Source organism: Trachemys scripta, chromosome 7, assembly GCF_013100865.1.
Source record: "Trachemys scripta elegans isolate TJP31775 chromosome 7, CAS_Tse_1.0, whole genome shotgun sequence".
Classification (NCBI taxonomy): Eukaryota; Metazoa; Chordata; order Testudines; family Emydidae; genus Trachemys; species Trachemys scripta.
The window spans coordinates 53,235,781-53,257,434 of record NC_048304.1 but is presented as its reverse complement, the minus strand read 5'-3'; the positions used below and the strand labels follow the sequence as shown (position 1 = coordinate 53,257,434).

At 45.1% G+C, this 21,654-nt stretch overlaps 1 protein-coding gene across 3 annotated transcripts in view; it reads left to right on the top strand.

Moving 5' to 3' along the window:
• PDLIM1 (PDZ and LIM domain 1) overlaps positions 1 to 16,132 on the top strand; it is an 88,077-nt gene extending 71,945 nt beyond the window's left edge. Inside the window, exons 4-8 of one of the 3 annotated variants that reach the window (XM_034775993.1) lie at positions 1,136 to 1,206; positions 3,147 to 3,452; positions 7,287 to 7,435; positions 11,138 to 11,255; positions 15,584 to 16,132. In XM_034775993.1, the coding sequence (XP_034631884.1) occupies positions 1,136 to 1,206; positions 3,147 to 3,452; positions 7,287 to 7,435; positions 11,138 to 11,255; positions 15,584 to 15,770 (831 nt within the window). In that variant the 3' untranslated portion in view covers positions 15,771 to 16,132. Of the gene's footprint in view, positions 1 to 683; positions 881 to 1,135; positions 1,207 to 3,146; positions 3,453 to 7,286; positions 7,436 to 11,137; positions 11,256 to 15,583 lie in introns of all 3 variants that reach the window. The other 2 variants (XM_034775992.1, XM_034775994.1) reach the window with 2 other exon arrangements.
• The last annotated feature ends 5,522 nt before the right edge of the window (positions 16,133 to 21,654 follow it).

Sequence of the window (21,654 nt, the reverse complement as noted above, 5' to 3'; positions counted from 1 at the left end):
GTGCCTCAATTTTTCAATGCCCAACTTGAGATACCTTAACCAGGCCTGACTTTTGGATAGCGCTGAGCACCCATCCTCTGGAAATCAGGCCTCTTGAAGGTATGAGAGGTTGGAACCTCCCCCCTTCCCCCCCCCAAATCCACTAGTCACGTTTGAAAATGTCAGCCTACATTAGATCTGAATGGAAGCCCAGTCACATGATAAATCTGAACAGTCCTGCTCCCAGGGCTGGCTTACAGGGGGCTCAGTGAGAGGGCGGTTGTGCCAACTTGTGCTCCAGAATCAAACCATTCCATTAATAAAAAAATAAAAATAAAAAAGCTTGAGACTGAATTCAGTGGATCCAGTGAAGTTTGCCGACAGCTCGAGACAAAAGCTCTGATAGGTGTGCCTCAGCCCCGTCTTTCCAGTGATCTATCGTCGCTGACGCCTAATGTCTGCTTTATGGACTCTTTTGCTGTCAAGCAGAGCGAGCAGTTGTGGATAGGGATGCTTGTAGCACGAAGATCTTCAGGCTGCTGAGAGCTCTGTCCCAGTGTAGGATCGCAGCTGAGTGGATTTGGGGAGAGTGCTTCTCTGGTTACGCAGAGCTGTCCTCATGCTGCATGTTCATCGGGCTGCCCTGGCACTTTCCACCTGCATGTCAGACACTTCTGACATTGCCTTTGCTCCCTTGCATGCAGGAAATAAGGCACATAGGAAGCGCACACAACCGGAGTGCTATGCCATTCACTGCTGCCACCGCTTCCAGCACTGCCCCCAAAGTGATCACTGCCCAGTACAACAGTCCCGCAGGCCTGTACTCCTCAGAAAACATCCAGACCTTCAACAGTGCTGTGGAGTCTAAGTCATCTGGTGATGCCCAGGACCCCTGCAAGCCGTAAGTAGTTCCCCACTTCTCTCTCCCTGCGCCCTTCTTGGTGGGATGTCTGTTGTCATGGAGTGAGCTTTGTCATAAACTCATTGCGAGCGTATCCATTCTTTAACATGGGACAATTCTCTTTCAGGCTTGTGGAAGGAGTGCAGCTAGCAGGTGTGAGACTGGATGCGGTCCGGGGGGCATGGCTTGTGGGGGCAGGGAATATTCTGCAAGGTGCAAAGTTGAAATTAACAATTGTGTGTTTTTGTTTGCCAGAGACCAGCGCAGTTTCAGCGTGCGTTCAGCATGACATACCAGCCTTTAAAATCACCCTCTGACCGAAACAGGTGCCCAATGCTTTATTATCAGCACTTCGTACAATTAGTCTTTTCTTCTGGCTTTGCAAGCAGTGCTGGAAGGGTACAGTGTGGTACGGAGGAAAGAGCAGCCCCTTTTCAAAGAGAGCTTTGAAATGTTACAGGGACAATGTCCAGGCTTGGAGTTTTTATTAAACTGCCCTTTTCTTTGGATTTTAAAGAATTGCAAAGAGCTCTGGGCAATTGTTTCTCTTCTGCTCAACCTGTTACATGGTTGAGATTGCAAGTCTGAAAACATACTCTACCTCAACAGTAATCCAAGCAGAACAGCCATGGGGGTGGGTTTGTGTTTGCATCTGACCCTTGCCAAGTAACTCTCACTTCACCAAAAAAACTAGCCTGCTTCTAGGCTGAAGTGCTAGAAACAAACCCGAGTATGTCCGCTGATGTGAGCACAGGTCTGGGAGCCAGGAACCTATTGGACTCTGTACTTGGCTCTGATACTGGCTTCCTCTCTGACCTTGAGCAAGTCGCTCACTTAGCCTCCCGACATCCCAGTTTCCACATCTGTAAAATGGAGATAATGATAATAACAAGAAGTCAGAGCACTTCGGTGTTGTTTGTATTACCCTAGTGCTTAGAACCACTAGTCATGGACCAGGACGTCGTGGTGCTAGGTGCTGCACAAACACAGAACAGATGCCATCACAATCTGAAGATACTGGCCTCTGCTTTCAAAGGTGCCGTTTTATGCCTGTGCTTTAGGTGCTAGTCCTCTAAATCCCTGACTTGCAGGTGCAGTCAAAAGGGGGAGGTCTAGGAACTTCAATTGTGGTCACAGTTGTTTGTGCCTGCAGAAATCGAGACCTTTTAATACTAGTCTGAAAACATGGCTCCATATGTGCTTATGCTAGCTTGTAGCCACCCAGATAAGGTCAGGACAATGCCGTCAACGTTTTGGCTTCCCTGCCCCTCAGGGTTATTTTTGCCTTTTTTTCCCCTGAGAGAAGGCTGGTGTCAGTGAGCCCCATAGGGCTGTCACTCCCCCCTCCCTCCCTGGAAAGAGGGCAGGTGGCAGTGGGTGGGCAGAGATTGTAAATAGCTGCTAAAGCCTAGCAGGATTTTGTTTACCAAACAGGTGTCCTTTTAGAACTGAATTAACAGCTACTGCAAGGCTGCTTTAATGGGGCCTACGCCTGTCCAAACCCCAGACAATAGTGACTGATGCTCTGTGGCTTGTTTTTCAATGGTTCAGACTTCAAAGTGGGGCTGGCACCATGTTCATCTAACATCACGTGATCTATAATGCATAGTCCCCAGCCCCCATCCAGAGCATCTTTCTCTGAACTCAAGAGACCAGATCCGTTTGCCAGTGTTATTCCAGAGGAACGTAATTGAAATTGTCCAGCCCAGTGCATTTCCTCTAGATTTACACTGGTGTAAGTGATGCAGAGTCTGGCCGGAGAAACTGCAACCACTATACATGGTTTTCAGATCTTTACAAAAGAATTGCCTTATGGTGACAGGGGGTGGGTGAGGGGAGGGACTTAGCATCTAGTTCCTCCTGTTACACTGTATCCTTTGGGTGGTCTGCATTGCAGTCTGGAGGTGGGACTGCAGTTCATGTAGGCATACCTGATCTAACTAGATTAAAACTAGCTCAGGCATGCCTCTGTGCGCTCAGTCACATCTCCTGACTGCAGTGTAGACATACCCTTTGTGCTCAGTCCGCACATCAGCATTAGCCAGAAGCTTTACCATAGAGCTGATCTTTGTATGGTGGATCCTTCTAGCGAAAGGAATGCCTGATTTGAAGTACTCATTTCAGAATTGCTTGGGAATTTGGTTTAGTCCTCCATTAACTTCTTCCTTCCTTCCTTCCCCCCTCTGTGTTTTCCTCTCAACTCTGCAACCCTAAAAAAAAAAAAAAAAAATACCCAACCTCCCTTGTAACCCTTTCCTGCCTCTAGCCGTTTATCGCCTCCTGGGTTCCAGGCACCTTTTGCAACGGTCTATAATCCTCTCCAGCCGCACACCTCCTTGCCTCCATTGCAAAGGAGGCACAGCACTTCCTCCATCCCAAGCCAAGTGAGAGTGGGGCCCGAACAGCTAAAGCAAGCCGCTCAGATCTGCCCCAACAGCCCTGTGGAAGTGGAGGTGCCGGGACTCAAAGTGGCGCACATGCAATTTAATTCCCCCTTGCAGCTCTATTCCCAGAGAAACATCCTGGATACTTTACAAGGGCAGATCTCTTCCGTTAGCCCTGCTTTTCCCAGGTAACCTTGCCTGCTGCATGCGTGGCTTACTCGGCGCACATGTGCATCCACGGCTTCATCTCCACAAGTGACTTGTTATTTGTCCATTGCTCACAGTGTCAACCTGTCACCAAGAATCCAAGGTTTTATGTGTCACCTTTCTGAATGAAAACGTAGTGCATGATGTTCTCATCACAGACGCTTTCTCTGCATTGCATTTCTTTGCTGTGCGCAATGCAAAGCACCGAAATGTACCAAATCAATCTGCCACTCTCCTCTGCTGCTTTTTTTACTTACACACACACACACACACACACACACACACACACACACGTAAAACGTACAAGATTTGATTACTTGAAAAATGGTCTTGTACTGACTTGACTTGTTCAGTGGAAGGGTGAGTGGGGTTGCTATTTAAAGCACCAGACTGGTAACATTTCATTCCCGAATTCCTAATTCGGTAGTGACTGGAAGGCACTGCCATCTGTCCAGCTGGTAAGTGTCCTGTGAGCTTTCATTTCACATATCACTGGTGGGTGTATGTGTGTACTGAAGGATCAGGCTATGTAGCCTGAGTTAGTCCAATTTTGGAGGCAGGGTGACCTAGTAGAGCATTGGACTGGCATTCAAGAGACCTGGGTTCTATTCCCAACTGTGCCATTGGATTGCTGGGTGACTTTCAGTAAGTCACTTCACCGCCCTGTGCCTCAGTTTCTCCATCTGTAAGGGTAATGATGCTTACCTCCTTTATAAAGTGCTTTGAGAGCTACAGAAAGCAATATAAATATTTCTTCATTGTATTAGCCTGTATTGATGGTAGGCAGTTTAGCGCTGTGATTCCCTGATGCTAACTAGCACAGCAGGTCAGGATCTGTATTGAGTTATATGAAATCACAGTTGTCAACATTCAGCACACTTCAAACAACATTCAGCACAATTGGTTTTCAGATGATGACATTAAAATCAAAGTGGGCAGAGAAAAGCAAAGCTTAAACCACTTGAAGCATCTTGCAGAACAGCTAAGAGGCCAATTCCTTTCACAGGAAATCAGCTGCAGCGCTACATTCTTAGATTATTAGTTAGTTTGTGTCTCTTTCGTTTTACAGTGCTATGAACTGGCTACTGTGTATGAGTCCCACTCTCCTTTGCTGGACAAAATTAGAACTGCAGAGCTTTGTTTCATATACTGCTAACAGTCCTTTTAGATCTAGTGTTAAGGACCATATGCTTTTGGAGCAGGAGGATCTGAGTTTTCACCCAACAGTCACTGCAGAGATCCATGCGGCCAAGTTTTGCAATATAACAGCCACGAAATCCCAGATAGCCACCACTTTATAACAATGCAGTGCAGTTAGTGAACTACAAGGAGCAAAGCATTTCAGTGTTACAACTTGTAATTGATATGCTTGACCTCAGGAACAGTAAACATCACTACTTCTCCTTGCTAATCCAGACCCTGATAATGCTGACAAAAGAACCCAAGTGGGTCTCCACCATATTCTATGCAAAAGTTCAGTTCCTGTGGCATTAGAATTCCCTACCGCCCAATCTCGAAGACCTTCGTTACATTTACAAAATGTACTACAGTAAAATAAAAGCGAAATTACACTTGCCAAAATACACTAAGTGAGGCTGTCTCTTTGTGGGTTTTATTACTGTGGCGTTGGTTTCTTGCTAATTTGCAAAACTCAGTAATTCAACAGTGGGTCTCCTGGTCACTACTATGAATTAGCAAGGTTCCTCTGCTCTCCTTTTGGAATGATTAACTCCACTGAAGGATGTCAGAGTTGTCTTCTGCCAAATCTGTCCCCACAGACTCTTACTTTTAAGCCAGTTCTATCACTTTGTATTAATAACATTAGTATGTGCGCCTTCCTCAAGATATGAGCGATTGCACAATTTCATGAAAGATTTTTTTTTTTTTTTTGGTCTGTCTTCATAGTCTCATTTTCTAAAAAATGGATCACTAAGTGCTAAAAAGGTGGAAGGTCTGACATGTACATTATGCACATTGTCACAATACTTGTTTGTTTGAAATGTTGTGTGTCTGTTTATAATGCTCCATAAGACGATTTTTAGCATTTTCTTTTCAATGTACATGAATTAAATATCCTTAGTATTGTGATTGAAAGACTAACAGTGGGTGTCAGCCCATTATTTTGAGAGTAGAAAAGGTGACAGGAGAACACCAGGGTATAAGAATGTAATGGGGGGCATGGATTAATTTAGGATAATCCAGGGAATTTCCTATGTAATCGGGACTTGATCCTGTTTCTGCTAAGAGTTTCAGGTCATTGAGATTCATATTCTAGACGCTTGAATGTATGTGTATATTGCTTGAAAGAATACACTGCTTTCACTCCAGAATATTTTACCATAGATGGGAACATTTTTTGAGATTATTTCATGAAAAAGTGCATTATAACATTTGCCATCCATTTACCTCTGGCAGTTGGAGTGTTTATTGTGCAGGCTAACCCCTAGATGACTTGATTACAAATTGGCATGGAAAATATGCAGTTGCTTCATCATCAAAAAGATTTCTCTCTACAAATTCATCTCAATTTCAGGATGCTTGTTTACAAGTGCCTGCACTTACTATATGCGACAGTGGTGTTCTTATAGGCTGAACCTAGCAAACCACTTGTGTCTCACTGTATATTATTTAACCTTGTAGGCAGACGACACTCATTCTTCAGTGTCCCATTTTTTTAAAGAAGACATTTGCCCCTAATCCAGTTTGGGTAATGTTTCCAGCTGCATTTGTTTAGGATGCTTTAACTAGCACAAATGTATCCACAGAGAGATGGTTTATATTCTGAGGTGCTACATTTACACTTCAAAACCAAAACCATTAAACTGAGATTGCTAATCACTCTCACCACAAAAGGCAAAAAAAATGTCTAGGTAGACAATGGAGATCCAGCCCTTAAAGCAGCAGTTTGGGGGCAGGTGGTGGAACAGTATTCCTGACTCTGCCACTGACCTGCTCTGTGAGCTTAGGCAAATTGCTGAAGTGCTCTGTGCCTCAGTTACCCTATCTGTAAAATGGAAATATTGATAACCATTTTTTAAAAAGCGCTTTGAGCTTGAAACTGCAGCTGTCACTCTTAGGCGTAAGGTCTGCAGGACCAGGTCTCTCTCTAATGCAAAGGATTTTTTAATTATAGAATTATTAATAGAAGCTAATCAATATTGATATGTGTAAGTAATATTAGGAATGGAATACAAATTCCCCTATTCAAGTTAAGCACATTTTTAAGTGTTTTGCTGAATTGTAGGATTGGTCCCCCCCATATTCCCAGAGCAGGAATAAGCAGTGAGTCCCCCCTCTGCAGTTGAAGTTGAAACTCAGCTTTCATTACTAAGCCCCACTTGCTCCCTATTGCCTGCACTAAACACTCTCTGTCTCCAGCTCTAGTTGTGCTAAGAACCAAGCCAGATCGCCCTTCTTAAACAACACGAGCTGGGCCTGCTCCAAGAGCAGCACAATTCATTCTTTTTGGCACAATGGGCCTTTTTAAATTTCAGCAGAACTGTTATTCCTGGAAAGTCCCTTTTTAAATTTCTTACATTGAATTGCAAAGTATACTTGAGAAGTGTGGGTGAGAGAGAGAGAGTGAAACAGTGGAAATCCTCTAAAAATAGTGTTTTCCACTGGGAAGCCATGGTGTTCATCTCACTAGGATTGCACTTTACTTGTGCAAACATAGCCTCTATCACCATTGTTGTATGCTATATGTTTGCATATGGGGGTGTTTGTTCTTAGATTATAGTATTTACAGATTGTGGCAGTGGATTGTTTTAATTATAGGTCATTTATCAAGCATTTTTTTTTAATATTCTTCCCAGTTTGGAGCAACATAACCAGCCCTCCAATAACCTTGTCATAGACAAGGAGTCTGAGGTTTACAAGATGCTCCAGGAGACTGAAGACCCAAAGGAACCACCCAGGCAATCTGCTTCATTCCTGGTGCTACAAGAAATTTTAGAATCTGAAGGTAAGCAGTTACTATGTTCTCCATGTGACTGGCAGATTCCCTTCGCTATGATCTGATCTATAGTCTACATTTGGTTTAAAAGCAAACCCTCTTCCCCACCTACTGATTGTTCAAAGTGGTCTTTGTAGATGATTTCCACAGAAACCTACAGACAGACACTTTTCCATTAACTTCCATGTGCAGGGATACTCTTTCCATACAGTTGTTATCCATATGTACCCATGAGTTTGAACTCTTACGGCATGAGCATTTTAAAAACAAACCCTAAAACATCAAAAAGGAATCCTTTAACAAAAGTTTTTAAAAACTCCCCCAAATTTTCTAAATATCAGGCTTCACTTTTCACTGGGTAAAGAATTTTTAGATTCAAGATTGTATGGGACAATGTGTGTGAGGGTGTGAGCTCTAAAGCTAGCAGTTTCCATCCTCTCAACAAGGAAAGGGGAAAAATCAGCTGCAGTTGAAATCCAGGAAGTTACTGGATCTGGTAAGGACGAGTAGCTGAAGGTGCCACTCTTTTTTGGCACCATTGTGTCAACATCTGGACTTTGCAATGCACAACTACAATCTTCTTGTCAAAGGGATCTGTGTTGTACTTAGTTGAACCCCAGATCTTAAGTTTGTTTGTTTTTAACTCCTTTCTTTAACAAACAGGTCTAGATAGGGAAAGAGATGTGTTTGATGAATGGCCAATTAAAAGCCTTTCTTTGGCTGAGTTCACAGCACTGGGGAGGTGTATGTTCAAGTCCATCTGTAATAACATGGTGGTCTGGTATGAGTCTGGAAGTGAAACAGATCTGTCAAATTTCATTGTCTAAGCTGAGTGATTTGCAAAGAGCAAACAAATGGCCTTAAAGTGAGAAGAAAATTAGATTCTTACAATTCTTTTAGTTTAATCCAAGATAAAACCATATATTTTTAAGTGTCCCTGTTTATGTTGCATGTTTGTAACTTACAACTACTGATGGGAGTTCTGCACATATGTGAGAAACTCTCATTTCATTTGTCAATCACTGAGAAAGTCGACCCTGTTCTCAATAGCACTGAAGAAAATAAGAGGCAACAGACTAACACGGCTGCTACTCTGAAACCTCTTCTTCTACTTTGCAAGGATTTGCAGCATTGCTGGAAACCTCTAGCACTGAAATGTGCCTGCCTGATAAAGAGCCAAAATGGGCTGTTGCTTGGTTTCATTTTGAGCTGATAATTCTTGATACTGAGCAGGACCTGTAAAGTTATGCATCCCTGAAAGAATGTTTGTTGCTTAACTTGCTTCCCCTTCAAAACAGCTCAGAAAGGCTCTGGCATTCCAGTCCAGATGCTTGGTGATTCTGCTAAAGTTTACAGTGATAAACAGGCGCAGGCAGCAAATGCTCAAAGACTCTGAGCCAGATCTCCAGCTGGTGGAAGTCAGCAGAGACACCGCTGTCTTCAGTCATCTGACTGCTTTACACCAGCTGAGGATCTGGGTCTGTGTCTTTTGGTCTTTATTTATCTTGGAATTCAGAATAACAACCAATGAAATAACAGTCCCTCTGGGGTGAGCCTCAAATCGCTTTTCAGCCTTAGAACTCTTGGGGGGGGGTCACATTTCATGTAAAATAAGGTAGGAAGGGTTTTTTTAAATAACTAAAAAGATGTTTTAGAGTTGGCTACCATGAGCAAGCTGCTGTGCCTCTTCCCTGCACAGTCCATCATATTGGATTGTCTGGATGGAGCAACAGTAGTTACACATGTCACTGAGGGACATCATCATGGGCAGTAGTGACTCTGAAGTGGTGCTGGATCCTTCCTGGTCCATTCAAAGGCGACTCAGGATTAAGGAGCTTTGCAGATGCGTAACTACATCAATACACCTATGGTGGGCAAAACACAAACATAGACGAGTTGGACTGGAGCCAAGTGGGACTTGCACCTCTGCGGTTTAGCCTGCACTAGTGCAAACCCTGCTTTGCCTTGGTACAGTGGTCAACCACAGGGGTCACCCCTGGGTACCTGCAGTGATGTAGGTACAACGGCACAGATGTCCTTGATGTAGGCAGGGATGTCTTAGCAGGCTAGCTGAGAGCCAGCTTTGACATGTTGAGCCATTGGCCCAATAGGCAAATGGTGCAACAGCATCTGCAGAGCGTGTGGCTGGCCGTGCTCTAGCCTTTCTCTGTACTCTGCTGTGATAATAGGAGCTGTAGCTGGCAGCTGCATCATAGCTATGGCCCTCCAAATTCGTGGCCATGAAAAACGCGTCACAGACCGTGAAATCTGGTCTTGTGTATGCTTTTACCCTATACCAGGGGTTGGTAACCTTTCAGAAGTGACATGCCAAGTCTTCATTTAGTCACTCTAATTTAAGGTTTCACATGCCAGTAATACATTTTAACATTTTTAGAAGGTCTCTTTCTATAAGTCTAAAATATATAGCTAAACTATTGTTGTATGTAAAGTAAACAAGGTTTTTCAAAGGTTTAAGAAGCTTCATTTAAAATTAAATTAAAATGCAGAGCCCCCTGGACTGGTGGCCAGGACCCGGGCAGTGTGAGTGCCACTGAAAATCAGCTCGTGTGCCGCATTTGGCATGCGTGCCATAGGTTGCCTACCCCTGCCCTATACCATACAGATTTCACAGGGGAGACCAGAGTTTCTCAAACTGGGGGTCCTGCCCAAAAGGGAGTTGCAGGGGGGTCACAAGGTTATTTTAAGGGGGTCACGGTATTGCCACACTTACTTCTGTGCTGCCTTTAGAGTGAGGTAACAGGAGAGCAACGGCTCCTGGCTGGGCACCCAGCTCTGCAGCCAGCGCCCCACCATCAGCAGTGCAGAAGTAAGGGTAGCAATACCATACCATGCCACTCTTACTTCTGCACTGCTGCTGGCTGTGGCTCTGCCTTCACAGCTGGGCTCCTGGCCATCAATCGCCGCTCTCCAGCTGCCCAGCTCTGAAGGCAGCACCGCCATCAGCAGCAGCACAGAAGTAAGGGTAGCAGTACTGCAACTCCCCACCTACAATAACCTTGCGACCCCCCCCCCCACAACTCCTTTTTTGGGGTCAGGACCACCTATAATTACAACACTGTGAAATTTCAAATTTAAATAGCTGAAATCATGAAATTTATAATTTTAAAAAATCCTATGACCGTGAAATTGACCAAAATGGACCATGAATTTGGTAGCTTGCGCTATGATTACGGCCCTTTCTCCTTTGTTCTTTCATCAGTGCCATGTTGCCTGGGCTGCAGCAACTTGTGTTTATTACATTGCCAGCCATTGTGGCTGCTTCTATGGGGTTTTATCCCCTTTCTTTGGCAAACACTGGAAGCAGCTCACTCTTGGGTTTGAGTCACATACTCTTGAGAGACCCAAGGGTTTTGCCCCCACGCCCTGTCCCGGCCTGCCTGAGATGGAATAAAGTCCCTCTATCCTATCCTGATCTATGATGTATGTACCACTGTCTGTAAACTGAGAGGATCTGCAGCCCTTCTTAACTGCCACATTATTTTAAAAGTTCTTTCATAATCCACTTTCTTTACTGTAAGGCTAGTAATATTGGAATAACACAGGCCCTAGGAGTTCCCTGGCTTAATTCCTGCTTCAAGTCCAACAGCTGTATTGAACTAGACCATCTCTAGCAAAGCATCCAGTCTGGATTTAAAGATTCCTCTTTGTTTGTGCAACCCATAGTCCAAAGTGCTCTGTTCCTATCCCCAGGGGATCCCAATAAACCTTCTGGATTTAGAAGTGTGAAACCACCAATGACAAAAGTTGCCTCATCGATTGGAAATGCCCAGAAGCTGCCCATTTGCGATAAGTGTGGATCTGGCATTGTGTAAGTATTGACCCATCCCAATTGCTTATAGGCTATGTCTACCCTACACACCGCTGGTAGCAGCGTGTAGGGTATGTGTATCTACTACAAGCTGCAGTGAAAATTCTGCTGCATCTGTGCTGTGGTATGTGCTACAAGTGGCAGTGAAAGGCTCTGGTGGGGGGAGAGTAGTCAAAAGCTTCAGCATTCCCTACTAACGGAGCCTTTCACTGTGGCAAGGAAAGGCTCTGGCAGGGCTAGCCTTTCCCTGCGGCAGGAGAAGGCTCCAGCAGAAGAGAATTGGCAGAGTCTTTCCCCACTGTCTCCCTACAGTCTTCCCAGTGGCAGGGAAGGGCTCTAGCAGTGGGGAGGCCATAGCTAAAATAGCAGCATAGATAGGGAAGCATAGTTTGGGGGAATAGAGCCATGCAGGGGATGTACTCGCATATATAGCCACTCCCTTTAGGTGCGTCTTTACTTGCCTGAACCATGCCTCACCAGCTACACTGTGGTTTAAACCCATGTTAGGGGGCTGTGCTGGTATATACGCTACACGCTGCCAAAAGAAACATGCAGTGTAGATGTGCCCATAGAGTGGAACTTGCCATACTCTATTGTGTGTATACGGCCTGCTGTCTAGGACTCCTGTTCTGTGAGAGCTACGGGCACTTGGCTCCCCTGGAAATTGGCCCGTGGTGCTTGTACCTTCAGAAGGTTTCACAAATGCTGCCAGTGAACCCTGCAAAGGTCTGCTAGGGTGGCCAGGTGTCCAGTTTTCAACTGGAAAGTCCAGTCGAAAAGGAGACCTGACAGTGTCCAGTCAGATCTACTGACCAGACACCCAAAGTCCAGTTATTGTGTGTGGGGGGGGAGAGGCACCAGGTCATCATCTGTGCCAGCCCCATCTCAGCCGGGGCCGCCAGCTGGGCCTCGGGGAAGAGGCAGGGTGGAGGAGGTTCCAGCACTCCTGCTGGAGTGTCTGTTTTTTAAATATTACGAAGTTGGCAACCCTACTCCTGAGGCAGGGGCTACGTTTTTCTGGACACACAGATCCAGGCCTGTATTTCTCAGTGTAGGTGGTGGGTTTATTTCAGACTGACGGAGAACAAATCAAGTCACTAAGACACACACAGACACGGTGACTCCCTGTCATGGGTTGCGAGTTCTATGGGCCCGTGGGTACCAGGAATATTCTTAGTGCCCAGGCACCACGGGCCCGGCTCCAGCACTGGTCTCTGCCTCTGACCCACCTTCTGCCCCCAGGCGCCCCCACATTTAAAACAGTCCGGGGCCCCCACTCACCACCAGCAGCGCAGCGGAGCTGAGTGGCTTCCTGCCTGCTTGCTTCACGTGGCTGCTGGCCCCTCCCTGCAGCCCCTGGGTGGGGTGGGTCTGTGTCCTGTCCCAAGTGCCCCTGCAGCCAATAGGAAGCTGCGGTGGCAGTCCCTGGGGGTAGCAGCACATGGAGGCCCCCCCGGCCCGCCCTGCCTAGGAGCCCCAGGAAAGTGCTGCACCCCCTCCCATCCCCAAACTCCCAGACCCTGCACACCCTTCCCACACATCCCCTCCCCCACCCAAACTCCCTCCCAGAGCCCAACCTATCAGGAGTAGCTATTATATCACCAAGGTTAATTCAGAGATGAAAGTTCTCCTGAAGAAAAATGAATGTGGAAGTGGTTCTTAGTAAATATCTGTTTTTAAAAAGAAAATAAGTTGAATATATTCTAGATCCATTTCTCAGTTGTAGTCAATTTTTAAAAAACTTCTGAGAATTTTCAGAAATTTGTCCATACCCAAACATGTTTTTTACTGATTTATAAAATTTAAAAGAAAATTTTGGATATGAATTCTACAGTGTCTTTTTAAAAAAATGTTCTTAACTATTAACTTAAAAAAAAAAAAAAAAAAAGGAGCAAGGTTAACTACACCCCAATCCCCTGCCCCAGCCCAGGGCCTGCACCCCAGACCTCATCCAAACTCCCTCCCAGAGCCTTAGGCAGGTGGGGGTGGGAGTTTGGAGATCTGGACTCTCTTCCCAGCTCTGCTGTGTGACCTTGGACAAGTGTCACATCACTTCTTGTGCCTCTGTTTCCCCTCCCAAACATTGTCAGTCTTGTTTATTTAAATCATAAGCTCTGTGAGGCAGAGACTGTCATTATGGGTATGTACAGCACCTAGCACAATGGGGCCATGATCTCAGCCGGGGCCTCTAGGAGCTACTGCAATGCAAATAATACATAACACAGAGAGTGTGGCAGAGCCAGGAATGGGAGCCAGATTTCTTGACTCGCCAGTCCAGTACCTTAAGGCCATGTCTACACTAGCACTTATGTCAGCAAAATTTTTGTCGCTCAGGGGTGTATAAAAAAACACCCTGAGCGACATAAATTTTGCTGGCATAAGTGCTTGAGTGCACAGCACCTCACTCCAACATAGTGCTGCTCATTGAGCTGGTTTTGTTATGTCGACGGGAGAGCCCTCTCCCATCGGCATAGCGCAGCTACCCAAGCGATCTTACAGCTGTATCGATACAGCTGTAAGCTTGTAAGTGTAGACATGGCCTAACTATGAGATCTTCTGTCCTCCTTTTATCTTTTAGCATTGGTTTCTTTATAACTGCTGTCTCTGCAGAATTCTGCCTTTCTAAGCCTGGGAGTTCAAGCGGAATCTTTAAATAGATCTCAGATTGGAGGATTTCGTTTAAAACCTTCCCTCTGCAGACCATATATACAAAGCCTCCATTAGACTTTCCCATTCTCCTGCATACATCCTCCGTGCCAGAATCACACAAGCCTGGCATAGCCTGAACGCTGACCAACACTAGAACATCAATGAGTTCTTTTACCAGGGATATGTGTCATGTAAAATAGGAATCAGCATTAAAATATGAAACCCTGCAGTTACTCTAACAATTGGGTAGGTCTGGAAAGCTCTGTACTATAAACAGTGTAACTAATGAATTCAAGAGAGTGCTGCTAGAGCAAAATTATACTCCTAGGGAATTGTTTGGGAGCTGCCTCAGGTAGCTAACAAGCTGCTGTGTAGTTTCCTTATTTTGGTTTGGCTAGTTGCAAATAGCATTTGCATTGTGTTTCCCTGAGGGGGCAGGCCCACATACAATGGAACAGTTAGACAACCTAACTACAGCGTAGGAGTTAGTGACTATTTGCTGCATCGGAAAATTCAGCCAGGGTCCAGGCACCTTTTGCCTCTCCCACAAACATCTGTTTAAGTTGCAAGTCAGAGGGCTGCCCTTTGGTTCTGCAGCCCTTTGCCCAAACTGGTTGTGCTGGAGTTATGTTTTGGCTAATTTTACTTGGTTTTGAGCCATTCGAACCCACTGTTCATGGTACACCCTCAGTGTTGCACATACCTGTTTACCAGCTTCTCTCTAAGACTAAGGCCTGTCTACACTACAAAGTTAGGTTGATGTAAGTCACCTTGCGCCAACCTATTTCTGTATGTGACTACACTCAAATTTGTCTCTGGCTGACATAAGCGCCCTGTTATGCCAATGCAGTAAAGCCACCGCCTTGAACGGCCTTGAGCCATAGTCAACCAATTGAGGTCGATGCAGTGCAAGTGTGACTTGTGTCAACCCTAACAGTCTTCCAGCAGCTGTCCCACAATGCCCCATTCCCTGTTACCATGACTGCTCTGTTCACAATTGTAAACTCCACTGTCCCAGGGTCATAGAGACCAGAAGCTGCTCCCCACTTTAACCCCCACCCCACATTTTTTTTTAATGCCTTTTCCTGATTGCCCAGCACACCCAGAAGCACAGCCAACCATGCCAGCTCCACTCACTGGGCGTGCTCCTGTCTGGAGTAGACGGGAGGTATTGGATCTCCTGGGCCTGTGGGGAGAATCATAGAAGATTAGGGTTGGAAGGGACCTCAGGAGGTCATCTAGTCCAACCCCCTGCTCGAAGCAGGACCAATCCCCAGATTTTTACCCCAGATCCCTAAGTGGCCCCCTCAAGGATTGAACTCACAACCCTAGGTTTAGCAGGCCAATGCTCAAACCAGAGACACTGCAAGCACAGTTACAGTGTAGCCATAGAAACATGGATGTCTCTGGACAGATTGCCCGGGAGATGCAGGCAAAGGGGTCTGACAGGGATCCGTTACAATGCCGAGTGAAAGCAAAGGAACTTCGCCAGGGATATCACCATAGATATTCTCACTGGCACATTGCTGCTACAGAACAGCTGCCTCCTTCCCACTTGAGGGGATGGCTGTGCTGTCTGGAGCAGTCCCAGTGGTGGGCAAGCATGGGGAATTTCAGCCAGGGAGTCCTTGGGTGATTTCAGGAGCCCCAGAGCTGAGCCATTATGTTGTTTCCCACAGGGGGGCGTTCGTGAAACTGCGTGACAAGCAGCGCCATCCAGAATGCTATGTGTGCAGCGACTGCGGGACAAACCTCAAGCAGAAAGGACACTTCTTTGTGGAAGATTGCATCTACTGCGAGACGCATGCCCGGGAGCGAGTGACCCCACCCGAAGGCTATGAGGTGGTCACCGTCTTTCCAAAGTGAATGACATCATCAGCTCTGTATTATTTTTCCTACACTACTGTTTTCCAAAAAGCAGCCCACCCCCCCTCCCCCCCACTTGAACCTGCCTTGCAATAAGCAATGCTCAGCATGGCTTTTTTTTTTTTTTGCTGCCACAGTAACCCTCCATCTGTTAGCCTTAGGTGCCACTAATTGTTCAACACTTGCATTTTTAAAAATCTGCTCTGACAAACCAGTTTGGATCTCTTTTTTGTACTGTCCAATCTTTTTCCCTTCACTGTCGATTGCAGATGAAAATCAGAAGCCGAAGCACAGAAGCTGTGTGTCTCAGTTGTTTTTCCTTCTGCTCATGTTCAATAAACGTAATGAATCTACAAGGCAAACCGTTGTCTGCATTTCTTCCAGTTCGGTGTATGTTGGCCTCCTTCTGCCCCCCCCCCCCCCCCCCCCCCCCCCAAAAACACTTCGCATTCTGAACAGGGTTGGCAGAATTCGATTTGTATCTTTTGGTAATTTAGATGTTTATTGTTAAGAATTTTTTTACATTTTTATTAAGGGCTGTCAATCGCAGTTAACTCACGCGATTAACTAAAAAAAAATTAATCGTGATCGCAGTTTTAATCTCACTGTTAAACAATAAAATACCAATTGACATTTATTAAATAATTTTGGATATTTTCTACATTTTCAAATATATTGATTTCAATTACTACACAGAATACAAAGTGTACAGTGCTCACTTTATAGCATTATTTTTATTACAAATATATGCACTGTAAAAATGATAAACAAAAAAAATAGTATTTTTCATTTCACCTCAGACAAGTACTGTAGTACAATCTCTTTATCATGAAAGTGCAATGTACAAATGTAGATTTTTGTTGTTGTTACATAACTGCACTCAAAAACAAAACAATGTAAAACTTTAGAGCTGACAAGTCCACTCAGTCCTACTTCTTGTTCAGCCAATCGCTACGAAAAACAAGTTTGTTTACATTTACGGGAGATAATCTGCCCGCTTCTTATTTACAATGTCACCTGAAAGTGAGAACAGGCATTTGAATGGCACTTTTGTAGCCAGCATTGCAAGATATTTATGTACCAGATATGCTAAACATCCGTATGCCCCTTCATGCTTTGGCTACCATTCCAGAAGAAATGCTTCCATGCTGATGATACTCGTTAAAAAAAAAAGTGTGTTAAATAATTTCTGACTGAACTCCTTGGGGGAGAATTGTATGTCGTCTTCTCTGTTTTACCTGCATTCTGTAATGTTTCATGTTATAGCAGTCTCAGATGATGACCCAGCACATGTCGCTAATCTTAAGAATACTTTCACTGCAGATTTGACAAAACGCAAAGAAGGTACCAATGTGAGATTTCTAAAGATAGCTACAGTACTTATCCCAAGGTTTAAGAATGAAGTGCCTTCCAAAATCTGAGAGGGACGGGGTGTGGAGATGCTTAAAAGAGCAACACTCCAATGCGGAAGCTACAGAACCCGAACCACCAAAAAAGAAAATCAACCTTCTGCTGGTGGCATTTGACTCAGACGACGAAAATGAACATGCGTCGGTCCCCACTGCTTTGGATCATTATCGAGCAGAACTCATCATCAGCATGGATACATGTTCTCTGGAATGGTGGTTGAAGCATGAAGGGACATATGAATCTTTAGCACATCTGGCACATAAATATCTTGCGATGCCGGCTACAACAGTGCCATGCAAACACCTGTTTTCACTTTCAGGTGACATTGTAAACAAGAAGTGGGCGATAGGCTGAATAAGAAGTATCAAATCATAGAATCATAGAATATCAGGGTTGGAAGGGACCTCAAGAGGTCATCTAGTCCAACCCCCTGCTCAAAGCAGGACCAATACCCAACTAAATCATCCCAGTCAGGGTCAAGCCTGACCTTAAAAACCTCTAAGGAAGGAGATTTCACCACCTCCCTAGGTAACCCATTCCAGTGCTTCACCACCCTCCTAGAGAAAAAGTTTTTCCTAATATCCAACCTAAACCTCCCCCATTGCAACGTGAAACCCTTACTCCTTGTTCTGTCATCTGCTACCACTGAGAACAGTCTAGATCCATCCTCTTTGGAATCCTCTTTCAGGTAGTAGAAAGCAGCTATAAAATCCTCTCCTTCCCCATTCTTCTCTTCTGCAGACTAAACAATCCCAGTTCCCTCAGCCTCTCCTCATAAGTCATGTGCTGCAGACCCCTAATCATTTTCGTTGCCCTCCGCTGGACTCTTTCCAATTTTTCCACATCCTTCTTGTAGTGTGGGGCCCAAAACTGGACACACTACTCCAGATGAGGCCTCACCAATGTCGAATAGAGGGGAATGATCACATCTCTCAATCTGCTGGCAATGCCCCTTCTTATACAGCTCAAAATGCCATTAGCCTTCTTGGCAAACAAGGGCACACTGTCGACTCATATCCAGCTTCTCATCCACTGTGACCTCTAGGTCCTCCTCTGCAGAACTGCTGCCTAGCCATTCGGTCCCTAGTCTGTAGCAGTGCATGGGATTCTTCCATCCTAAGTGCAGGACTCTGCACTTGTCCTTGCTGAACCTCATCAGATTTCTTTTGGCCCAATCCTCTAATTTGTCTAGTAGGACTAAGTGGACTTGTTGTTTTTGAATGCAGGTTTTTTTTTTTTTTACATAATTCTACATTTGTAAGTTCAACTTTCATGATAAAGAGATTGCATTGCAATACGTATCTTAAGTGAATTGAAAAATACTATTGTTTTCTTACAGTGTAAATGTTTGTAATAAATAAAGTGAGCACTGTATACTTTGTATTCTGTCTTATAATTGAAATCAATATATTTGAAAATGTAGAAAACATCCAAAAATATTCAAATAATGGTATTCTATTATTTAACAGCACAATCAATCACAATTAATTTTTTTAATCGCTTGACAGCCCTAATTTTTATTGATTGAAATTTTCACAGTTGCATGAAATTATGGGACAGGTTCAACAATAAGTATTTAGGGATAGTAGACATTGAAATTCAAAACATTAAATCTTTGTAACTGCTCAAAAAAACAAATTGTCAACATCACGTCAAAACATACCAAGTAAATATCCTTCAATCACACTCTACAAAGTTTCCAGCTGCACTTTTTTTTTTACTTTGCCTAGCTGTGAATTTCTGTTATTATCAATGGAAATATTTTTTGAGTGGGTTTTTGGGTGTATAGACACTTACCGACATCTACCGGTAAAAATTGACTGTTCCAAACCTATGAGCAGGTGAGAGGAAGCATTTGTCCTGAGGCTCCCTTGTGATATCATGATGTGCATGGAGTAAGGAACGGGGCGTAGCTGTACCAGCCCAAAGGCACTACAGGCAGGGACGTCTAGGATGGATATTAGGAAAAACTATTTCACTAGGAGGGTGGTGGAGCACTGGAATGGGTTATCTAGGGAGGTGGTGAAATCTCTATCTATAGAGGTTTTTAAGGCCCAGCTTGACAAAGCCCTGTCTGGAATGATTTAGTTGTGGTTGGTTCTGCTTTGAGCAGGGGGTTGGACTAGATGATCTCCTGAGGTCTAATCTTTAATCTAATCTCCTATGATTCTATGTCTAGCAAAGTTTTCAGTTTAAGCTCCCAGTGTCATCTTTTGAAAGTGTTTTATGTAGGTTTCCTTTGAGGATGAGGATTGAGAGGTCAGATACAATGATGGCTTTGTGAAAAGTATTCACCCACAAGTGATAGTGGTGGTTCTTTGAGTGCTTGCTCGTGTCCATTCCATGCTAGGTCTGTGAGTGCCCATGTGCACTGTTGCCAAAGACTTTTTGCCTTAGTGGTATCCGTAGGGCTGGCTCTGGAGTGCCGCGCTCATGCACCAGTATATGAAGCAGTGCTGGCTCTGTGCCCTCTCAGTTCCTTCTGATCACCCATGATGGTCACTGGAATGCCTCTCTCGCTCTTGCTCAGCAAATGTGATAGTGGTCTCTTCAAACTGCTTCTGTATCCGAGGCCTGATCTACACTACAAATTTAGGTCAACATAAACTGCGTTAAGTCAATCTGATGATGTGTCTACACTATAGAGTCCCTTCCGCTGACCTAAGTGGTCTGTAAAGTCGACTTCTATACTTCACCTCCACGAGAGGAGTAGCACTTGATTCGACATCTACGGGTTGACATGGACATAGCGTAACACTGTGTTGTGTAATTCAAATGAATTGGCCTCCGGGAGGTGTCCCACAGTGCTCCATGTGACTGCTCTGGAGAGCACTTTCAACTCCACTGCACGTTAGCCAGGTACACAGGAAAGAGCTGCTCCCGTTAAAGCCACGGGAACTTTTGAATTTTCATTTCCTGTTTGATCAGCGTGCAGAGCTCGCCAGCACAGCTGATCAGAGAGACTCAAGGCCGCAAAGGCACTCCAGCGTGGAGTACACTGGAGATGGTGGATCTTAGTGCTGTGTGGGAAGAAGAGTCTGTGCAGGCCGAGCTCTGATCCAGCAGAAGAAACGCTGACTCTATGCCAAGTTTGTGAGGGCATGGGGAGGAAAGGGCCACACCAGGGACACGCAGCAGTGCCATGTGAAAATGAAGGAGCTTTGGCAAGCATACCAGAAGACAAGGGAGGTGAACAGTTGTTCTGGTTCTGCCCCAGAGACATACTGCTTTTATGAGGAGCTGCATGCAATTCTCGGTGGCAACCCCACCACTACCCCAAAAAAACTTCATGGATACCTGCCAGGAGCCCTGGGCGACCTCAAGCAGCAACGAGGAGGACCTTGATGATGATGATTGATGAGAATGTGAGGCAGGCAAGTAGCGGATCCATTCTCCCCGACAGCCAAGAACTGTTTTTAACCCAGGAGCCCATCCCTTCACAGGACCAGTTGGCGGTAGAGTGTGATGCTGGGGAAGGCACCTCTGGTGAGTACACGTTTCTAATCAAACTTTAGGTTACGTGCTATTATATTTTATGTTTAATCTGAACAAAAATGTAGGTGTAGTGAGTATCGGTGGCCACTCTAGCTATGCAACGTGCTTTCCAAAAAAGACTTTATGTGCATGGGGATGGCCCAGGAATCCTCCATGAAGATTCATAGATTCATAGACTTTAAGGTCAGAAGGGACTATTATGATCGTCTAGTCAGACCTCCTGCACAACACAGGCCACAGAATCTCACCCACCCACTCCTGTAATAAACTCCTAACCTATGTCTGAGCTATTCAAGTCCTCAAATCATGGTTTAAAGACTTCAAGGTGCAGAGAATTCTCCAGCAATGACCCGTGCCCCATGCTTCGGAGGAAGGTGAAAAACCCCCAGGGCCTCTGCCAATCTGCCCTGGAGGAAAATTCCTTCTTGACCCCAAATATGGTGATCAGCTAAACCCTGAGGATGTGGGCAAGACTCACCAGTTAGACACTCAAGAAAGAATTCTCTGTAGTAACTTAGATCCCACCCCACCTAACATCCCATCACAGGCCATTGGGCATATTTACCGCTAATAGTCAAAGATCAATTAATTGCCAAAATTAAGCTATCCCATCATACCATCCCCTCCATAAACTTATCAAGCTTAGTCTTGAAGCCAGATATGTCGTTTGCCCCCACTGCTCCCCTTGGAAGGCTGTTCCAGAACTTCATTCCTCTGATGGTTAGATCTCTAGGAAGTATAAAGATTCCCTGCCGCAAGACCTGGGCCAGGAGTTCAGGTTTATTCTGGAGGAAGGCAGGTCTGTAGCCAGGGCTTCTCTCCAGATGGCATTGTTTGCAGCAGACTTGGCAGCCAGAGCTGTCTCGATGAGGCGGAGTTCGTGGCTGCAGTTCTCCGGCCTCTCTCTGGAGGTCCAATAGTCCATCCAGGTTCTCCCATTTGAGAGCAATGCTCTATTTTCAGAGCAAACGGATGGCAG